General features: G+C 39.5%; 1 protein-coding gene across 3 annotated transcripts in view; it reads left to right on the top strand.

The window, feature by feature from the left end:
* Window positions 1-768: 768 nt before the first annotated feature.
* The window catches only part of LOC110579391 (transient receptor potential cation channel subfamily C member 4 associated protein), a 65,629-nt gene continuing 46,828 nt past the window's right edge, over window positions 769-19,569 (top strand). For 2 of the 3 annotated variants that reach the window (XM_044918604.1, XM_021689017.1), the window contains exons 1-3: window positions 769-939; window positions 13,547-13,675; window positions 16,279-16,395. In XM_044918604.1, coding sequence (XP_044774539.1) covers window positions 772-939; window positions 13,547-13,675; window positions 16,279-16,395 — 414 coding nt within the window. In that variant the 5' untranslated portion in view covers window positions 769-771. Of the gene's footprint in view, window positions 940-12,277; window positions 12,325-13,546; window positions 13,676-16,278; window positions 16,396-19,569 lie in introns of those variants that run through there. The other variant, XM_044918605.1, reaches the window with a different exon arrangement.

Below are 19,569 nucleotides of genomic sequence, written 5' to 3'. Positions count from 1 at the left end.
GAGAGAACATATTATCTGGTGGGGAGAAATTAGGACAAGTTTCCTCTGACAAAGGATATGATGTCATAATCTACCGATCCCTTTCCCTTCCATTATTTCACTTAACTTCACAACAACCCACTTACACAACTTAGCCAGTCAGTTATCATGCATTTTCTTTGCGTATGGATTTGCTGTCTTGGGCTATAACCTGCATTCCAAAACAGGGACCTAGTTAGTCTGTTCTGCTCTCCACTGTATTCATGACCGGTTCAGGGCCTCTAGGAACTAATTACTGGCTGAATAGGGTCCCAGGAACTACTCACTGAATGAAATAAAAGGGAAATTAAGGAGCAGAGAGCCGAGGGGCATCCGCACCGAGTCAAGGGCAGAGAGAGGCAGGCAGGAATCAGGCTAGGAGGCTTGATTCCTGGACTGGAGTCCAGAATTTTTCCTAGCCAATTGGCTGTAACCTCCTAAACAGGCAAGAAATGGGAGAGTGCGCACGCAGGGACTTGTCTTTGACCTCGGGGGACCTCGCCGAAATGCTGGACCGAGGGGTCCCAAAAGCAAGTGGCGCAGGAAATGCCACATCTCAATTTCGCACCTGCCCCCCACCCCAGAGAGCAAGACTACATATCCCAGTAGGCCCCGCGGGGCGCACGGCCCCTGCCACGCGGCTTGCGCCTCCGCCGTCGGCCCGCTGGGGGCGCTGCGGCGACCCCTCCGCCGCCCCGTAGAAATCTCCGCGGCCCCGGGGCCGCTTGCTTCCTGTTTGTCGGACGAGGAGACATGGCGGCGGCGCCGGCGGCTGCTGGGTCTGGGGCCGGCCGAGGGCGACGGGCAGCGGCAACGGTGGCGGCTTGGGGCGGATGGGGCGGCCGGCCGCGGCCCGGTAACATTCTGCTGCAGCTGCGGCAGGGCCAGCTGACCGGCCGGGGCCTGGTCCGGGCCGTGCAGGTACGAAGCCGGCCCGGAGGGGCGGGGCGGGGCGGACCGGGCGGGAGCTGGCGGGGAGCCGGAGAAGAGGCCTTTCCAGGCCGCCGCAGTACGGGACCGACCCCTCTTAGCTGGCCGCGGGGCCTCCCTGCAGGCTGTCCGTATGCTGTCAGCCGCCGCCGCGGGGCGGTGGGTAGCAGCCGGCTAGAGGCCCCGGTTAGGAGCCGAGCGGGCTTGGGCTGCATCGGGCATTGATGGCGTGTACGAGTCCTGGGCCCAGCTCCTGGATCCTCCCAACCCTGCGCCACGTCTACACATCTGGGGGACCCTGAGGGAGTTTGCTTTAGCTTCTAAGAGCCTCGAGTTTCTCCCCCGTGAATTGGGTGGTGGGTCGTCATTGCAGCCCCCGAACGGTTCCTACGCCTATCATAAATGTCATACTCTCGGAGAGGCCTTTCCTTGACACTACCCCCTACCCCACTTCTAAAGTAGGTCCCCATTGTTATTCAGTCACAGCCCTGAATTCGTTTCGCTCACATTACTTACTTAGTCTGTAATTCCATATTTCTTTGTTGTCTACCCTTCTCCTCGCCTGTATCCCACGTTAGGCTGAGCTCCAAAGGGTGCAGGGACTGTATCTGTTATGCCAATGTAGAGCGTCATGGTTAAGAGCGAGGACTTTGGAGTCAGGCCTGGATTCAAAGCCTTGCTTGAGCAAGTTACCTTTCGGTGCCTCAGTTTTCTCATTTGTAAAATGGAGATGATAATTAGTAACCTGCCTCTTAAGGTGGTGTGAGGATCAATGGAGACAATTGTGTAAAGCGTTAAGTGCGTTTTTGTTGCTTAGTAAGGGTTGAAGGATAATCAGTCAGTTAATGCTGTACTTGGTATCTGGCTTATAATAGGGCCCAATATATGATTAGTATTTTTTGAATGAATGAAGGACACTGCTTTAGGGTAAGGCAGGATGAAAAGACCTAGGCTCCTCGCTCCTGCTACCCCCTTTCATTCCCAGAACTTAGGTTGCAAACGCACCTGTAAAACGTTAGCTTAATTTAAAGACAGCTTTTGCATATAGAAACTTTTTGAAGGCTACACAAGAGACTAATACAGTGGTTGGTGGGAGTCAGTGGCAGTTGGGTAGATGGGGGAGAGAATGGGAGTGAGATTTTTCACAGTATACTATATATATCTATATATCTATAAACTTGAGCCATTTCAGTATTACTCATATGATTAAAAGGACAGAATAAAGATAAAACCAGGTGGTCTCTGTGTTAGCAGGTTACAGATGAAGAACCAGTTCTGGGTGAGCAGTATTTTCCTGAACATCAGATAATCATAGTTGAGCAACTTTTTCCCCCTGCATTCTTCTCTATCTGCCTTAACATCCTGGAAAGACTTGCTCTTTAAACCAAAATGCCTTACCTAGCTGGGTTGTAGGGACAGGCAGAAAGGGAGCTAACTCACTTTCACTGAGCACATACTTCAGATCAAACATTGTGCAAGATATACAGTGTTTTCATTTAATCTTCAGGCTTTTGAATGAGGTGTCAGGACTCCTGCCTCAACATAGATGAGGAAACTGCGGCTCAGAAAATTTAGGTGATCTACTAAACACCCATCTTGCTAACCCTTTACATTCTGAGGGCAGTAGGGAGCCAACAAAAGTCATTCGGCATAATCAATGAGGCAATTTAGGACACTTAAATTGTTTCCAGTGCTGGATGACTTGGAATGGGAGGAGATTGGAGAAGTTCACCAGATAGAAGGGTGCTAGAATATTCTTGAGCCTGGTTCAGGGTGATTATTGTGGTAATCAGGAGTTGTATGCAGGTGTGGAAGCTCTTTCAGAGGTTGAGATGGAGAGATCTTCCTAAAGCTCTGGTGAGGGTAGAGTGGGGAATTTCATCTTTCAAATGTATCCTTTCTTGGTAACTTTCCTTGATCTCTTCCTTGCCTCACACACCCCCTTTCCCTAAGTTGGAGGTAAATTCTTTTCTCACAGGCATTTCCATAGCACAGTAAGCATGTCCATTATGGCATGTGGTATACTGGGAAAGACCAGATTGAAAAAAATTTTAAGTTGTGGTGAACACGTGACATGAAGTTTCCCATCTTACCCATTTTTAAGTGTACAATTCAGCAGTGTTACGTGTGTTCACATTGTTGTGAATCAGAGCTCCAGGATTTTTTCATCTTGCCAGTTTGAGACTCTATACCCATTAAACAACTTCCCTCCCACCTCCTTTCCCCCAGCCGCAGACAACTACCATTCTACTTTTTGTTTCTATGAATTTGACTACTTTCGCTACTTCATAGAAGTGGAATCAAAGAGTATTTGTCTTTTTGTGATTGGCTAATTCCAATTAGCTTAAAGTCCTCAAAGTTCAACCATGTGGTAGCATGTAACAGGATTTCCTTGGAGAAGACTGTATTTTGAAGGAAGGTGGACCTAGATTGAACCCTAGTTCTCTCACTTACTAGTTGAGTGACCTAGGTTACATTATTTAAACTTCCTGAAGCTCTGTTTCCTTATTTCTAAAATGGCAATAATAATATCTGTCTTACAGGGCTGTTTGGAGGATTAAGTGACATCATATGTCTAAAAAGCTTGGCCAGTGTGAGGCAATAGTAGATGTTCAGTAAATAGTTGCCATCAGCTTGTAGCTGTTAGACTGGGCTTCTTAAGGGACTAAGGGACTTTGTCTTCTTAAGGGACTTTGTGTCTGCAGAGCCTATAAACAGTGTCAGGCCCTTGATAGCCAGGACTCAGAAAATTGTTTGAATTGGAATACTGTTGGTGAGGGCTCATTCTTCCTCCTCCTCAATCCTGTCTCTACTCCTAAACAGTCTCGTGGCTTTAAAGAGTTCTAGAGTCATATATCCTAGGTTTGAATCCCAGCTCTCGTACATACTTGCTGTCTGTGTTCGGGCAAGTTACTTAATCTCTTTATGCCTCAGTTTCTTCATTTGTAAAATAGGGCTAATCATGAGACCTATCCTGTAAGATTGTGGTAAGGATCAAGAGAGTTTATACATATAAAGCACTTAAAATGGTGTTTTAAAATGTAGTAAGCATGCTGTAAAGTTTAGCGAGTATTGTTTAACAAATTCCCTATATTCTGATTTATCCTAAATCTATATTTCCATCCAGATTTCTCCCATTAGCTCCAGATGGTTATATCCAAATATCTTCTCAACACCTCCACTTCGATGTCTAGTGGACATCCCAAACTTAATATGTCAAATAAAATTCCTGATTCCCTGCACTCTAACCAAACCTGATCATCCCCAACTCTTCCCCATTTCCCTAAATGGGATTTAAGAGAAGTCTGGGAGAAGACTCCAGACCACATGATGTAGAACGGGCCTGTGCTACGTGGGTTTTAGTGTATTTTCTTTTCTTTTCTCCCATTTAATTTGTCCTGTTCAAGGTAATAAAGTAATGCTGGTGTAATGCTTTAGTGTTTACAGAGCTTATGTATGTTTATCAGCACGTTTGATCCTTACAGCAAATTAGATCTTACAGATCCCTTGCTTAAAGCCCTCCAGTGGCATCCCACTGCAGTTAGAATCAAATCCATATTCCTTAGAGTTGGGTGCACAAGACCTGCATGTTCAGTAGGAGTTGAGGGAAAGGGGTAGACTAGGCAAACCCTAGGCTCAAAGCAGAGTAACTCAAACAGGTCATGACCCACCACTCCTAGAGCTAATCCTTCGGTTTGGCAGTCTGGTGACAAACTAGGTTATGGCATCCTCATTCTATTTCCCAAATGCTAATCATTGCTTCCTTCATGATTACTGGCATATCTAATTTCTACCTGAATGTTACTTACTTCATACTTTTTCTTGAGATTGACCCCTCCTTTTTTTTCTTTTTTTGTTAATTTCAATAAGCACAACTTGATTTAGCCTCATCCTAAGCATTAGTATTTGTGACACCTAGGGGTTTAAGTCAAATACAGCCTTCCCTTGCCTGTCAAGGGTAATTTGGTATTGAAAAACCCCAGGGTAGGATAAATTCTCATAAATTAAAAATAGAAATACTATTCATTTTAACAGGAAGTTTTTGTACTTACAAACTATAAAATTCACTCCTAATTATATTAAAACAAATCCCATTAAAGTGGACACAAGTATTCCTTGGTTAACATTTATAATCAGAATAACCTAACAAAGTAGTTAGGTTATTCATCTTCATGAATTATTATTATTATTTTTTTTAGAGATTTTATTTGACAGAGAGAGAGAGACAGTGAGAGAGGGAACACAAGCAGGGGGAGTGGGAGAGGGAGAAGCAGGCTTCCCGCCAAGCAGGGAGCCCGATGTGGGGCTCGATCCCAGGACCCTGGGATCATGACCTGAGCTGAAGGCAGACGCTTAACGACTGAGCCACCCAGGTGCCCCCTTCATGAATTATTTTTAAAGACAGCTATTTACTTGCATTTAATATGATATTGTAAGACATAAGGTATCTTACACTTAGGACTAGGGCACCTCAGTTGGTTAAGATCTGTCTTCGGCTCAGGTCATGATCCCAGGGTCCTGGGATCAAGTCCCACATCGGGCTCCTTGCTCAGCGGGGAGCCTGCTTCTCCCCCTGCTCTCTGCCCCTTGTGTGCTGTCTGTCTCTCAAAAATAAATAAATTTAAAAAAAAGATATCTTACACTTAGGACTAAACAAATAAGATATACATAAATGTTTATGAAATTCAGCCTTTGTTTAAAAAGAATGCAGTAAAGAGAAAATAAGTCAATGGAAACTAAGTGTCTGGAAATGTCACATCCACTGAACAGTTGACAGCTTAGGCAGCATGATGTAAGAGATTATCACTGCTATAAACTGTCAAACCACAAGTACTCCAAGAGAAGAAACCCATACAACACCTGCCAGTAATTTAGCTTTGAAGATGACTGGATTGGTGGCTCTTTCATCACAGTACTCAGCTGTTCACAAGGAAAACAAAATCCAAATGATTATTTTTAAACGGGAGTAAAAGCCTTGTAAGACAATGTAGACGTGGTAAAAGAAATTTCCTTGTGTAGTTGAATATTTGGAATACGATAGGAAAGCTCTCTGGGTATGGTGAGCCTTGTAATTAAAAATGGCTGTGCCCTGCCCCACTTTTTACCCCTCAATTCTACCCTCCCCACACAGCCACTGTCCATACTGTAGCTGTTTGTTTTGCAGGGGGAGGGTCCTGCAGGAAACAGGGTAGCCAGTATTTCTAAGTAACATGCTTTTAAGGCTATTTCTTGACTTTTCAATTTTAGACATTATCAGTTTTCTTCCCTTGTAAACTAGGATTTAATTCACAACACCCTATGCCACATATTTCTTTTTCATTCTCCTAATATAATTATATCACAATTTGGGCTGTTGGTGTTAAGTATATGATGATGATCATGATGATATCATTGTTTGCAGTAGAGCCATATAGTATACAACAGTATATGCTTTGTATATTTTTTTGTTTCCCTTTGAGTTAAAAGCCACTGTCTCCCCCACCCCCCATTTTTTGAATTGAGATACAAATATAGTAGAATTCACCCTATTTAGTGTATAGAGGCATACTCTGTTTTGTTGTGCTTTGTCTGTTGTGCTTCATGGATACTGCATTTTTACAAAATTGAAGGTTTGTGACAACCTTGCATCAAACAAGTCTGTTGGTGCCATTCTCCAACACCATTTGTTTACTTGGTATCTCTGTCACACTTTGGTAATGTTCACAGTATTTCAAACTTTCATTATTATTATACTATAGTGATCTGTGATCAGTGATTAAGACTTGCTAAAAGATCAGATGATAGCATTTTTTAGCAATAAAGTATTCTTTAATGAAGACATGTACATTTTTTTAGACATAATGCTATCTCACACTTAATTGACTACAGTGTAATGTAAACATAACTTTTATATGCACTGGAAAACCAAAGAATTCATTTGACTAACTTTATTACAGTGGTCTGAAACCGAACCCACAATGTCTCCGAGGTGTGCCTGTTAGTTCTAGGAGTTTTAACAAATGCAGTTGTGTGACCACCACCATAGTTAGGATATAGAAAATTCCCTTGTAGTAGTTAACCCCTTCCCTACCCCCATCCTCTAGCAACTGCTCATCTGTTTACTGTCCTAGTCCTGTGCCCTTTTACAGACTGTCATTGCAATGGAACTGTACCATATGTAGCCTTTGAGTCTGGCTTCTTTCACTAGAATAATCTCATTTAAAATTTTTTTTTTATTTGCTTTGCTTTTTGTGTGCTTATAATTTAGTCCCAGTTCTAAAACTTTCTTTTTTAAAAAGAAATCCTTCTTGGAATTCTCCATCTTCCTCCCAATTTGAATTAGGTCCTTGCTAGGACAGCTATATATCTGAATTCTTGGGATTTCCTTTCACCAAATTCAAAGCGTTTTATTTACTTTTTTTATGTTTTAGATCCTTTGTTTCAAGAATCCTGTCTTTCTTGGGGGAGTGCATTCTCTAGTAGCCTCCTAAGAAAGAGTACATGAGAAGTGGCTTTTTTTTTTAAGTTTGCATGTTTGAAAATGTCTTTTAGTCTTGTATATTAAGTTTAGCTGGGTATAAAATTCTAAGTTGGAGGTTATTTTTCCCTAAATTTTTAATGCTGTTAATTCCATTGTCTTTAAGCATTTGGTGTAACTGTTGATAGGTTCTGTTCTGATTCCCATTCCTTAGTATATGACCTATTTTCCCACCCCTCACCCCCTGAAAGCTTTAGGGATCATCTCTCTCTCTGGCATTCTGAAATTTAATTATGGTGAGTCTTTCTTTTTATTCATTGTGCTGGACATTTTGTGTAGATATACATTAAAATGTGTAACAACTAAAAAATATGTAACAACTATGAAAAAGTCATGTCTATCACCTGACATTAATTTCCTCTGTAAAATACACTGAATGTTCTCTTAGGGTCCTCCTAATTTTATTTTTTAATTAAAAAAAATTTTTTAGGGTCCTTCTATTTTTAAAAGCCATTTTCTCTCCTACCATCAACTATGTAGCAGCCAACTAGATGACCTCTGTACCTCTAGTCTGCAGCTCTACTTTTCCTCCTCTCCAAATGTAATTACTAGCCTGACTTCTAACATTGTATTTAGGTGTACTAGTTTTTATGCTTTACATAAATAGAATTAAGCAGTATGTACTGAATCTGCTTTCTTTCAATATTTGTTAGATTCATTCATGATAATGGTGAAGCTGTAGTTCATTAATTTTTATCGCTGTGTAGTATTCTATTAACAAACCACAATTCATTCTACCTTTGATGAGTATCTGAGATTTTTCCAGTTTGGGGCTTTTATGGGTACCACTTATATGAGTATTCTTGTACGTGTCTCCTGATGCATATACGCACAATTTCTTTTGGGTATATACTTAGAAGTAGAATTGCTGGGTTATAGGATATGCATAGGTTCAGCACCGATAGCTGTTATCGAACACTTTCCCTAGTGGCCGTACTAGTTTATAGTCTCACCAGCAATGTATGAGAGTTCCTGTTGTTTCATGTTCTCACTAACCCATGCGTGGTGTTGCCAGTCTCTTTAAATTTGGCCATTCTAGTGTTTGTGTATTGGTATCTCATTATGGTTTTGGTCTGTGTTTCCCTGATGACTAATGAAGTTAAGCACCTTTTCAGAAGTCTGTTGGCCATTTGTGAACATCATCTTTTGTGGATGGCCTGTTTAGATCTTTTGCATATTTTTCTCTATTGGGGTTTTTTTTTTTTTCTTTTTATTGATTTGAAGTTCTTTTCATTTTCTGGATATGAGCCTTTATAGTGATGTTTTATAAATATTTCTCTCATTTGGTGGCTTCCCTTTTTAGTCTCTGAAGAGATCTTTCGGTGAACACAAATGCTTAATTTTAATATAGCTCATTGTATCACTATTTTCCTTTATGGTTAGCACTTTTTAGATTCAATTTAAGAAATCTTTCCCTACCCTAAGGATCATGAAGAAATTCTGTTTATTTTCTAGAAGCTTTATTGTTTTGCCTTTTACATTTAAATATATGTTCCATTTGGAATTTATTGTTGGATGTGGTGTAAGCTTGTCCATAAAGATAATCCAGTTGACCCCACATTATTTATTGAAAAGTTGCTTTTTCCACCAGTGCGCTGTGGTATCTGTTTTCATGTCAGTTTCCTGTCTATTTTTTTCCACTGGTCTGTTTATCCTTGTGCTGATATCACTTTGTCTTATTTTCTGTAACTTTATATGTGTTGATTTTGGCTATAGTGTATTGAATAGGAGTGGCTTCTCCTGCTTAGTTATCTTCAAGAGTTCCTTGGCTCTTCTTAGCCCTTTGCCATTTGCATATACATTTTAGAATGAATTTGTACATTTTTACAACAAAATTTTGTTTGGGATTGCATTCAATCTATTGAGTACAATACAGTCATTCTCTCCCTTCCCCTTCCCTTTCCTCCCCTCCTCCTCTCTTACCCCCTCTTTAACTGTAGGTGTAATATAAAAACAAGATTGATTTTATGTCATTCTTGTATTTACATGGCCCTTATATTTTAATACTTTACCTTTAGATTCTTTTGGATTGTATATGTGTACAGTCATTTGCAAATATCATATCTACAAATGAAGGTTTTATCCTTTCCAATCTTACATTTTTTCTGTTTCTTCCCTAACTGTGCTGCCTGAGTTGAAGTGGCATGTTCCTGATCTAAGAGGGGAAGCCTTAAACATTTCACCACTAAGTATGATGTTTGCTCAAGGTTTTCTGCAGATACCATTATTTGTTCACTTCTTTTTTCAGTTTATGATGTTGCATTTTACAAAATGCTTTTTCTGCATCAATTGAGATGTTCATATAATTGTTCTTTATGTTTTCAGTGTGATGAATTACCTGTTTTTCCTTTGTTTGTTTTTTAGAGGTCATATCTAAGAAATCATTGTTAATCTAAGTTTATAAAATCTATGTCTATGTTTTCCTCTAAAAGTTTTATAGTTTTAGCTCTTACATTTAGGTCTTTGATCCATTTTGAGTTAATTTCTGTATATGCTATGTATAAAGGAGTCCATCTTCATTCTTTTGCTTATGGATACCGGTTGTCCCAGCAACAGTTGTTGAAAAGACTTTTTTTTCCTCATTGAATTGTGTTGACACTGTTGTCAAAAATCAGTTGACCATAAATGTGGGGATTTAATTTTGGAATCTCAGTACTATTCCATTGATCTAGTTTAACCTTATGCTAAAGTCTTGATTATTATAAGCTTGTAATAAACTTGGAAATCAGAAAGTGTGATTCTTCCAACTTTGTACTCTTTTTTCAAGATTATTTTGGCCATCCTGGGTCCCTTGCATTTCCATATGAATTTTAATATCAGGTTGTCAATTTCTTTAATGAAGCCACCTGGGATTGTGGTAGAAACTGCATTGAATCAATATAGGAAGTATTGCCATTTTAGCAATGTTAAGCCTTCCAATCTATGAACATGGATAGCTTTCCATTTATTTAGACTTCCTTTAATTTCTTTCATTGATTTTTTTGTAGTTTCATTTTATAAGTTTTGTATTCCTTCTGTTAAATTTATTCCTAAGTGTTTTATTATTTTTGGTTTCATTATAAATGGGACAGTTTTCTTAATTTCATTTTTGGATTGTCTATTGTAAGTGTGTAGAAATTTAGCTAATTTTTTTGTATATCGATTTTATCCTACAACGTTGCTGAACTCATTTATTAGCTCTAATAGTTTTATATGTGGGTTCCATAATGTATTCTATATATAAGATCATAGGATGGCAAATATAGTTTTACTTTTCCATCCAGTTTTCTATCTGGATGCCTTTATTTCTTTTTCTTACCTAATTGCTCTGGCCTGAATCACTAGTACAATGTTAAATAGAAGTGAGGATCAACATCCTTTCTTTTTCCTGATCTTAGTGGGAAAGCATTCAGGCTTTCACTGTTAATTATGATGATAGATGTGGGTTTTTGGTAAATACCCTTTATCAGGTTGATTAGATTGATTAATTTTCATATGTTGAACCAACCTTGCATTCCTGGAATATACCTTGCTTGGTCCTGGTATATGATCCTTTTTGCATGTTGCTGGATTTGGTTTGCTAGTGTTTTGCTGGGGATTTTTGTGTCTTTATCCATCAGAGATATTGGTCTGTAGTTTTCTTGTGACATCTTTATCAGATTTTGGTATCAGGGTAGCAGAATGAGTTGGGAAGTGTTCCCTTTTCTGTTTTATGGAAGAATCTGTGAAGAATTTTTAGTTTCTCTTTAAATGTTTTGTAGAATTTACCAGTGAAGCATCTAGACTTGGGCTTTTCTTTGTAGGTAGTTTTCTTTCCTTTTTTCTTATTAAATCACTGATTTAACTCTTCTTGAGTCAGTTTCAGTTTTTTTGTGTCTTTCTAGGAGTTTATTCATTTCATCTAGGTTATATAATTTGTTGGCATATAATTGTTACTATTTCTTTATAAACCTTTTTATTTCTATATGTTTGGTAGTAATGTCCCCTCTTTCATTCCCGAATTTAGTTATTTGAGTCAGTGTTAAGTTGGTCATTATAACTGAAGTTTTAATTTTGTTGATCTTTTCAAAGAACCAACTTTTGATTTTGTTTGATTTTTCTTGACTATTTTTCTGTTCTCCATATCATTTATTTTTGTAGTAGTATTTATTTCCTTGTATTTGTTTGGGGTTTGGTTTATTCTTTTCTAGTTTCTCATGGTGGAAGTTTAGATAATTTATCTGAGATATCTTTCCTTTTTAATATAAATGTTTATACCTGTAAATTTGTAAACACTACTTTTGCTGAGTCCCATAAAACCATGTTTGTTTTCTTTTTTTTTAAATGTCAAGCTTTTTATTTTTTTAAAAATTTTTTAACTTTTTTTTTTAAGATTTTATTTATTTATTCATGAGAGACACGAGAGAGAGAGAGAAGCAGAGGGAGAAGCAGGCTTCCCGCTAAGCAGGGAGCCTGATGCGGGACTCGATCCCAGAACCCTGGGATCATGACCTGAGCCGAAGGCAGACGCTTAATCATCTGAGCCACCCAGGCGCCCGTTTTTGTTTTTTTTTTTTTTAAAGATTTTATTTATTTGACAGAGACACAGCGAGAGAGGGAACACAAGCAGGAGGATTGGGGTGGGAGAAGCAGGCTTCCTGCCGAGCAGGGAGCCTGTTGTGGGGCTCTGTCCCAGGACCCTGGGATCATAACTTGAGCCGAAGGCAGATGCTTAATGAATGACTGAGTCACCCAGGCGCCCCCCCATGTTTTCTTTTTTTCCTTTCAAAGAAAGGAAAGATGGTTTCCCATTGTGTTTGGACTTGCCTTGATTTGAACTAGCTTGAATGATACGAAATTGCTGATATTCAGTCTTTTTTTTTTTTTTACCTACAGAAATGGTAGTACCCTTGGTTGTCCCAAATAGAATTACTCTCACAAACATTTCATTACCTCTCTATTAACTTCTGTATTATCTTATTTTTACAATCTGAGAAAACAAGCTCAGGAAGGATAATGGGATTTGTCCAAAATCATAGGACTAATATGCGTCAGGATAGACTAAGACGTTATTGAAGACCTGCATGTCCTGTAATAACAGTCATAAGGTGCTTTTGATCTGATCGAGGGACAAGTGTATATGAAAATAATTCACATCCGGCCCCTGGTTAATGATATGTCCTAAGAGTGTTAGTGGAACTGTGCCATAAATTGATTAATGAACCTGTCATTAGACTAGGTTCCTTCAAACATTTACTGAGTCTCTGTTCTGTGCCTGGCATTCTTTGAGAGAGAGAAGGTGGGCACGATAAACGCAACTGGTACCTACTCTGAAGGAGCTTGTGATGTACAGAAGGAGGGGGACAAGTGAATCAGTAATTATGATGCAGAAGAAAAGTGTTAGGTAAGGCCTCAGAGGAGGGTCACTTATTCGCTTAGAAAGGAGAGAGGGGAGGGGTGCCTGGATGGCTCAGTTGGTTGAGCATCCAACTCAGGCCCTGATCTCAGGGCTGAGGTCATGACCTCAGGGTCGCGGGATTGAGCCCTGCATTGAGCCCCATGTCGGGCTCCATGTCAGCCTCCATGTCGAGCTTCATGCTCAGTGTGGAGTCTGCTTGAGATGCTTTCCTCCCTTCTTCCCCTCCGCTCCTAGTGTGCGTGTGTGCATGTGCGCTCTCTCTCTCTCTCAAATAAAAAAATAAAATCTTTTAAAAGGAAAAAAAGAGAGAGGGGAAGACCCAGCAAGGAACATTTCTGGTTATTTGGCTTACACTTCAGAGAAGGAGAAAGAGCTTTCCAGGTAAAGACAGGGAGAGGACATTTTAGGCAAGGAAGAATGTGTGCAGAGAGTCATAGAGAACATGTGCATTTGGAGCTTGGAGCGTGCACTGGGAAAGAGATGAAGCTAGAGAGGAGGGTGGGTGATACATAGGCTGCTGTGTCACAAGGGAAGGAGTTGGACTTTTCGCTTGTAGGCTGTTGGGGAGCTTTTGAAGGTTTCTAGAAAGAGACCTTTGAATTATTTGTGCTGGGTGTGTTTAGGAGGCAGCTGCTTTCCTTTGCCATGCATGCTAGTAGTTCATTCCTCACCAGTAAAATGTTCCTTTTTCTTTCGACTCACAGTTCACGGAGACGTTTTTGGCAGAGAGGGACAAACAGTCCAAATGGAGTGGCATTCCTCAGCTGCTCCTGAAGCTGTATGCAACCAGCCACCTCCACAGTGACTTCATTGAGTGCCAAAACATCCTCAAGGTAACTCTTAGGGGCTTTAGAAGGGTTGCGTTCAAAGCCTCGGTGACACAGATGTCTGTTTTTTTCTCCTTCAGTTTACTTTTTAAAATAGCCTGTTTTTAATGTGTAAGCTGTAGAAAATTTGGGAAATTCAAAAAAAGTACAAAGAAGAAAATAAAAATGAACTATAATCCCACCACCCAGAGATAATCACCATTAAGTTCCCTCTGTCTATCCTTCTGGGCTTTTTTTCACACTTGTTTTGTGGCAGTGCTTGCTTAATTTGGGAGGCCAACACTATGTCCTGGGATTGGGGTGACATTCTTTTTGAGCAGGATTTTTAAAACTCCCATATTGCTAAATGTTCAGGGAAGTAGCCTTGTGGTTGTTGATCCATTATGACCAACATAAGAAGATGAAGGAACTGGGGTTGATGGTTGGGAGAGGGATGGAAGAGTGCAGAGAGATGCTAAGGCACTTGTTCTCAAACTTGAGTGTGTATCAGAATCACCTGGAAGGCTTGGTAAAATAGAGTGCTGGGCCCCACGCATCTGCCCAGAGTTTCTGGTTCAGTAGGTCTGGAGTTACTGTATCTAAACTTTAGCTTGGGGGGTGGGTCCAAATTTGAATTTAGATCACCAGTACTAGCTGCAGTTAAAACCCATGCAAGTTATGGTTGATCATAATGAAACTTGATATAATGTTCTTCATAGGTAAAGTTTTGATTATTATATCACGTAAGTCATTCTCAAATACAGTAGGCAGCAAATAAGTTTTACCTTTAAGAAGAGATGTTTTGTCTGTACACAACTTTTCTATAAATTGAAAATCATTTCTAAATAAAAGTTTATTTAATTAAAAAGTGTTTTGTATTCTTAGTATTATAGTTTGGGATAGAAATAATTATAGTCTTTTACACTTGTTTGAAAACTCTTTGCAAGGAATTATACATTATTACACTTGATTCCTGCAAAATCTGAGATACAGGGTAGAAGGAAAGAGAAATTTAACATTTGTGAGTACTTGCTGTGTGATCACTATCTCTTTATTCATCGAACACATGCTTCTTTGATGCCTGTGTACCAGGCGTATTTAATTCTTATGGTAACTCTGTGACATGGTGGTATACTTATTTGTTTTAGTCCAGAATAAGTTTGATTGCAAGTGACAGTAACCCACTCAGACTAGCAAGAAAGATCCTTTATCGTCTCACATAACTGGAGAACACAGGTGTGAATTCAGGGGGCTGAACAGGGTTAAGCTATCCATTTCTTATCTTGACATCTGTGTTTGGTCTCATGTTCCTCCACGTGATCACAGCTCTAGGGTGACATTTCTATAACTTGGGCCAGCCACCGAGGTGAGGGGGCTGAGAGACTATTGATGAGGCCTGATCACCTGCTCCTGGGGCTAGCACTGAGGTGCTTGGTGGCAGCCGCAGCAGAACTCTGTGGAAAGTGGTGAGGGGCCTTTTCCCCAAGGAAATGGGGTTTTTACTTGAAGAAGAGAAAAAGAGATAGTGGGCAGGCAAACCCAGATGTCTTCTACAATTCCCTTTTTCAGTTGAAAGAACAGCCTCAGCAATAAGCCACCCAAAGCCTGTGGCTATCACATGATGAGCCCAGATTTGTCGTCCTTCTAAGACCAGCTTCCACTGTACCATGTTGCCAGCAAGAATTACCGCCTAGTTTTATAGTTGAGAAAAATGAGACCCAGAGAAAGTGGTTCAGTCTTTAGTAAGTGGTTCAATCACTGATTACGTGAGCCTGGGCAACTTTGTGATTTTGCTTTTCATATATAAAATGGGTAAAACTATACTCATTTCATTGAATTATTTTAAGGATTAGATGGGCTAAAGTATCAAAGTCTGGTGCCCAACATAACAGGTTGTCTGTAAGAGTTCTGCTTTTTCTTGGTGTGTGGTACCTGGACCAGCAATATCAGCAGCACTTGGGAGGTTGTTATAAATGCATATCCTCAGGCCCCACCCCAGGCCTCTTGAATCAGAAACTCTGCAGGTGGGACTCAGCCGAATGGGTTTTAACAAGTCCTTCAAGTGATTCTGATGTTCACTGCTGTGTGAGAACTGCTGCTCCAGCCCATCGTGTTCCATCTTCCCTCAAGATCTCTGAAGAGAGCATAAGAGTAGGGTCCTGGATTCTTCCCACACTATCTCCTGTTTCACCCCAAATAGTTACTTTTTCTTCCATAAGTGCAAACTCTGGAGCTAGACTTCCTAGATTTAAATCCTGGCTCTGTCACTTACCAGCTGTGTGACCTTGACAACTTCTTTGTATCTCATTTTGCTTATCTATAAAATTGGGATAATAAATTACGGTTATCTTGTAGGTTTGTGAGGATTAAAAAGGGTCATGCATGAAGTACTTAGAACCATATCTGGTACATAATAAGCATTAGATAATTGAGCTATTGTTACTATTCAAATTTTGATCATCATATTAGCTTTTCTGTAAGATTATTATTTTTTTCTATTGTTGTTCATTGGGGGCTATCTTTGGGCTCATGGGCATTCAGATTGTGACGAAAATGCAAACTGATGTTTTGGTGTGTGGTTCTTCTTGGATACTAAAACTGAAAGTCTCTGTATACTTTTTTTAAATTAGGAAATTTCTCCTCTTCTCTCCATGGAGGCTATGGCATTTGTTACTGAAGAGAGGAAACTTACCCAAGAAACCACTTATCCAAATACTTATATTTTTGACCTGTTTGGAGGTGTTGATGTAAGTAGGTGTTCATTATTACTACTGCTTAATGGCTTGAGTATTTAACTCTTGAAATGGGAGAAATGAGACATTTCAGAATTTATAGCAAACAGTTCAGAATTTTAATCTCAGAAGCTCAGGGGCACTCACCTGTGTTGAACACCATAGCTTTTACACGAGAAGAATTGATTTATTTGAGTTGATAATATATCCACCTTTTTCTTTTTTTAAGGCACAAAGTGAAAGGTGTTGTCTCCTATCCCCCATCCCTTCCTCAGAGGCAGCTGTGATTTCTAGTTTTTCTGTGTCCCTCCAGAGATGTTCTGTGGTAATGTGTGTGTGTGTGTGTGTATGTTTGTGTGTGTGTGTGTAAATAACCCCCACTGTTCTCACCTTAGATTTATTTTCTCCCCACATAGAGGTGGCATACCCCATATACAGATACTGCTCTGTACCTTGCTTTTTCCATGTAATTCTCTAGCTTGGGGATAGATGCAGTATATGTAAATCTGCCTCATTATTTTAAATAGCTATATAGTATTCCCTGGTATAATTATACCGTAATTTATTTACCCAGGCCCCAATTGATGGGCATTTAGAGTTTTCTCACACCTTTCCTTTTACAACAGGGTTGCAGTAAAGATTTTTGTACATGGGAGTATATACCTATGGGATCAAAACATGTGTGCTTTATTGTTTATAAACTCATTAATTATATACCTAAGAGATTTTATCAGCTTATATCCCCAGTAACAAAGTATAAGAGTGTCTGTTGATCCACACCATCACCAACACAGTGTATATATGTGGGTTTTTAGGGACTGTGTTATTGAAGTCTTGCTTATAGAAAAGTACACCAGGAATTTCCAGAAACAAAAGAACTTCACCTTTGTCACTGCCACCCAAATCATGAAATGGAACATTACCAGCCCCCAGTAGCCTTCTTTACCAAATGGTACATTTTAAGTAAATTTTAAATATTTATTAAGTAGATACGAGAAAAATGGTATTTCTTCAGTTTCTTAAAAAGCTTTATTGAGATATAGTTCACATACCATACAATTCACCCATTAAAGTGTACAATTCAGTGGTTTTTGGTAAATTCATAGATACGTGCAACCATCACCACAGTCAATTTTAGGATATTTTTATCACCCCAGGAAAAACTCCATATGTTTTAGCTATCACTCCCCTACACACCCCTATCACAGGCAACTTTTACTCTATTTTCCATCTCTATAGATAAGCCTATTCTGGACATTTCATCTGAATGGAATCATGTAATATGTGGTCTTCTGTTACTGACTTCTTTTACTTAGCTTTATGTTTTTACTTAGCTTAATGTTTTCAAGTTCATCCATGTTGTAGCCTGTTATCAGTACTTTATTCCTTTTTATGGCTGAAGAATATCCATGGATATACCACATTTTGTATATCTGTCAGTTGATGGACTTTTGGGCTTCTACCTTTTAGCTGTTAAGAATAATGCTGTTTTGGGGCTCCTGGGTGGCTCAGTCAGTCAGCCTTCGGCTCGGGTAGTGATCCCAGGGTCCTGGGATCGAGCCCCACATCATGTTCCCTGCTCAGTGGGGGGCCTGCTTCTCCCTCTGCCTGCAGCTCCCCGTGCTTGTGCTCTCTGTCTCTCTCTATCAAATAAATAAATAAAATCTTAAAAAAAACAAAAGAAGAATGCTGCTCTTAACATTTGTGTCCCACTTGCTATGTGGAAGTATGTTTTTACTAATTTTGGGTGTATACCTGGAAGTGGATTTGCTGGTAACTCTTAACGTTTAATCTTTTGAGGACCCTTTAGACTGTTTTCCAAAGCAGCTGCACCATTTTACATGCCCACCTATGGTGCATGCAGGCGCTTATTTTTCCACATCCTTGTCAACATCTGTTGTTATCTGTGTTTTTGGTTATAGCCATCCTCCTGGGTGTGAAGTGGTATCTCACTGTCCTTTTGATGTGTATTGTCTTATGGCTAATGGTGTTGAGCATCTTTTTATGTGCTTATAGGTCATCTGTATGTCTTCCTTGGAAAATACCTCCTTTTCGTATTTTTTTTAAAAAGATTTATTTATTTTAGAAGAGCGCTCATACCTCGTGGTGGGGGAGGGGCAGAGAGACTCTTCAAGCCGACTCCCTGCTGAGTACAGAGCCTGACAGGAGCTTGATTTCACAACCCTGAGATCACGACCTGAGCCAAAATCAAGAGTTGGCCTCTTAACTGAATGAGCCACCTAGGCACCCCTCCCTTTCCTGTTTTTTAATTGGGTTGTCTTATTATGCATTCTAAGAGTACTTTATATATTCTCTTCATAGTTTTTAAAATTTGCATTCTTCTATCAGTGGGATTGTGTGTAAATTAAATGCCTGCAGGGACTGTGGAGAAGTGGAGAATGTGGTCCCTTTTATGGGGAAATGACTCTTTAATGCCCATTAATTGCGGTTGCCCTAGGGGATGTGGGAAATCTAGATTCTTACGTAAAATCTCCCAGCTTTTCAGTAGGTGTGGACCAAATGAAATGTCTGTGGGCCAGATGTAATCCATAGCTTGGCATTCAGGAACTTTTCATTTATTCATTGATTTTGTTCATCTTCCACTTGAATTTATATTCTGTGTGGTTGAGCATCTTATGCCTTTGGATGATTGTGAGAAGTGAGGCATCTCTTTTGAAAACTGTTTAGTATGCCTTAAACCTTAAAGATCATTACCCATTTTGCCTTGCTTACATTTCTGTAAATCTCTCATGAAGACATAAGTCAAAATGAGATGAAACTTTGTATACGAAGATGCTTAGTGTAGCTTCATATATAGTAGTTAAAAGTGTCCATCAGAAGGAAGGTAATTTTTGTTCTCTGTAAGGTCGGTGGTGATACAGTTGATTTACTAAATTAGTTTTTACCCTAATTCTTATTTTTTTCCTTTTTTCTGCTTGCTTTGCATTTGTACCTCTTTTTCCAGTGTCTCAGTATGGAAGATTAGGTTACTGGTTTGAGATAATTCTTTTTTGTTTTTTTTTAGGTATAGGCATTTACAAATCTATAAATTTCCCTCTAAACACTGCTTTAGCTATATCATAAGTTTTACTGTATTCATCTATCTCAAAGTATTTTCCAGTTTTCCTTGTGATTTCTTCTTTGACTCATTGATTAATTAGGATTTGTTTTTTAATTAACCACATTGGT

The sequence above is a fragment of the Neomonachus schauinslandi genome, chromosome 10, assembly GCF_002201575.2.
Source record: "Neomonachus schauinslandi chromosome 10, ASM220157v2, whole genome shotgun sequence".
Taxonomy (NCBI): domain Eukaryota; kingdom Metazoa; phylum Chordata; class Mammalia; order Carnivora; family Phocidae; genus Neomonachus; species Neomonachus schauinslandi.
The sequence above is the reverse complement of the archived record's forward strand: the minus strand, read 5'-3'. Positions and strand labels throughout refer to the sequence as shown.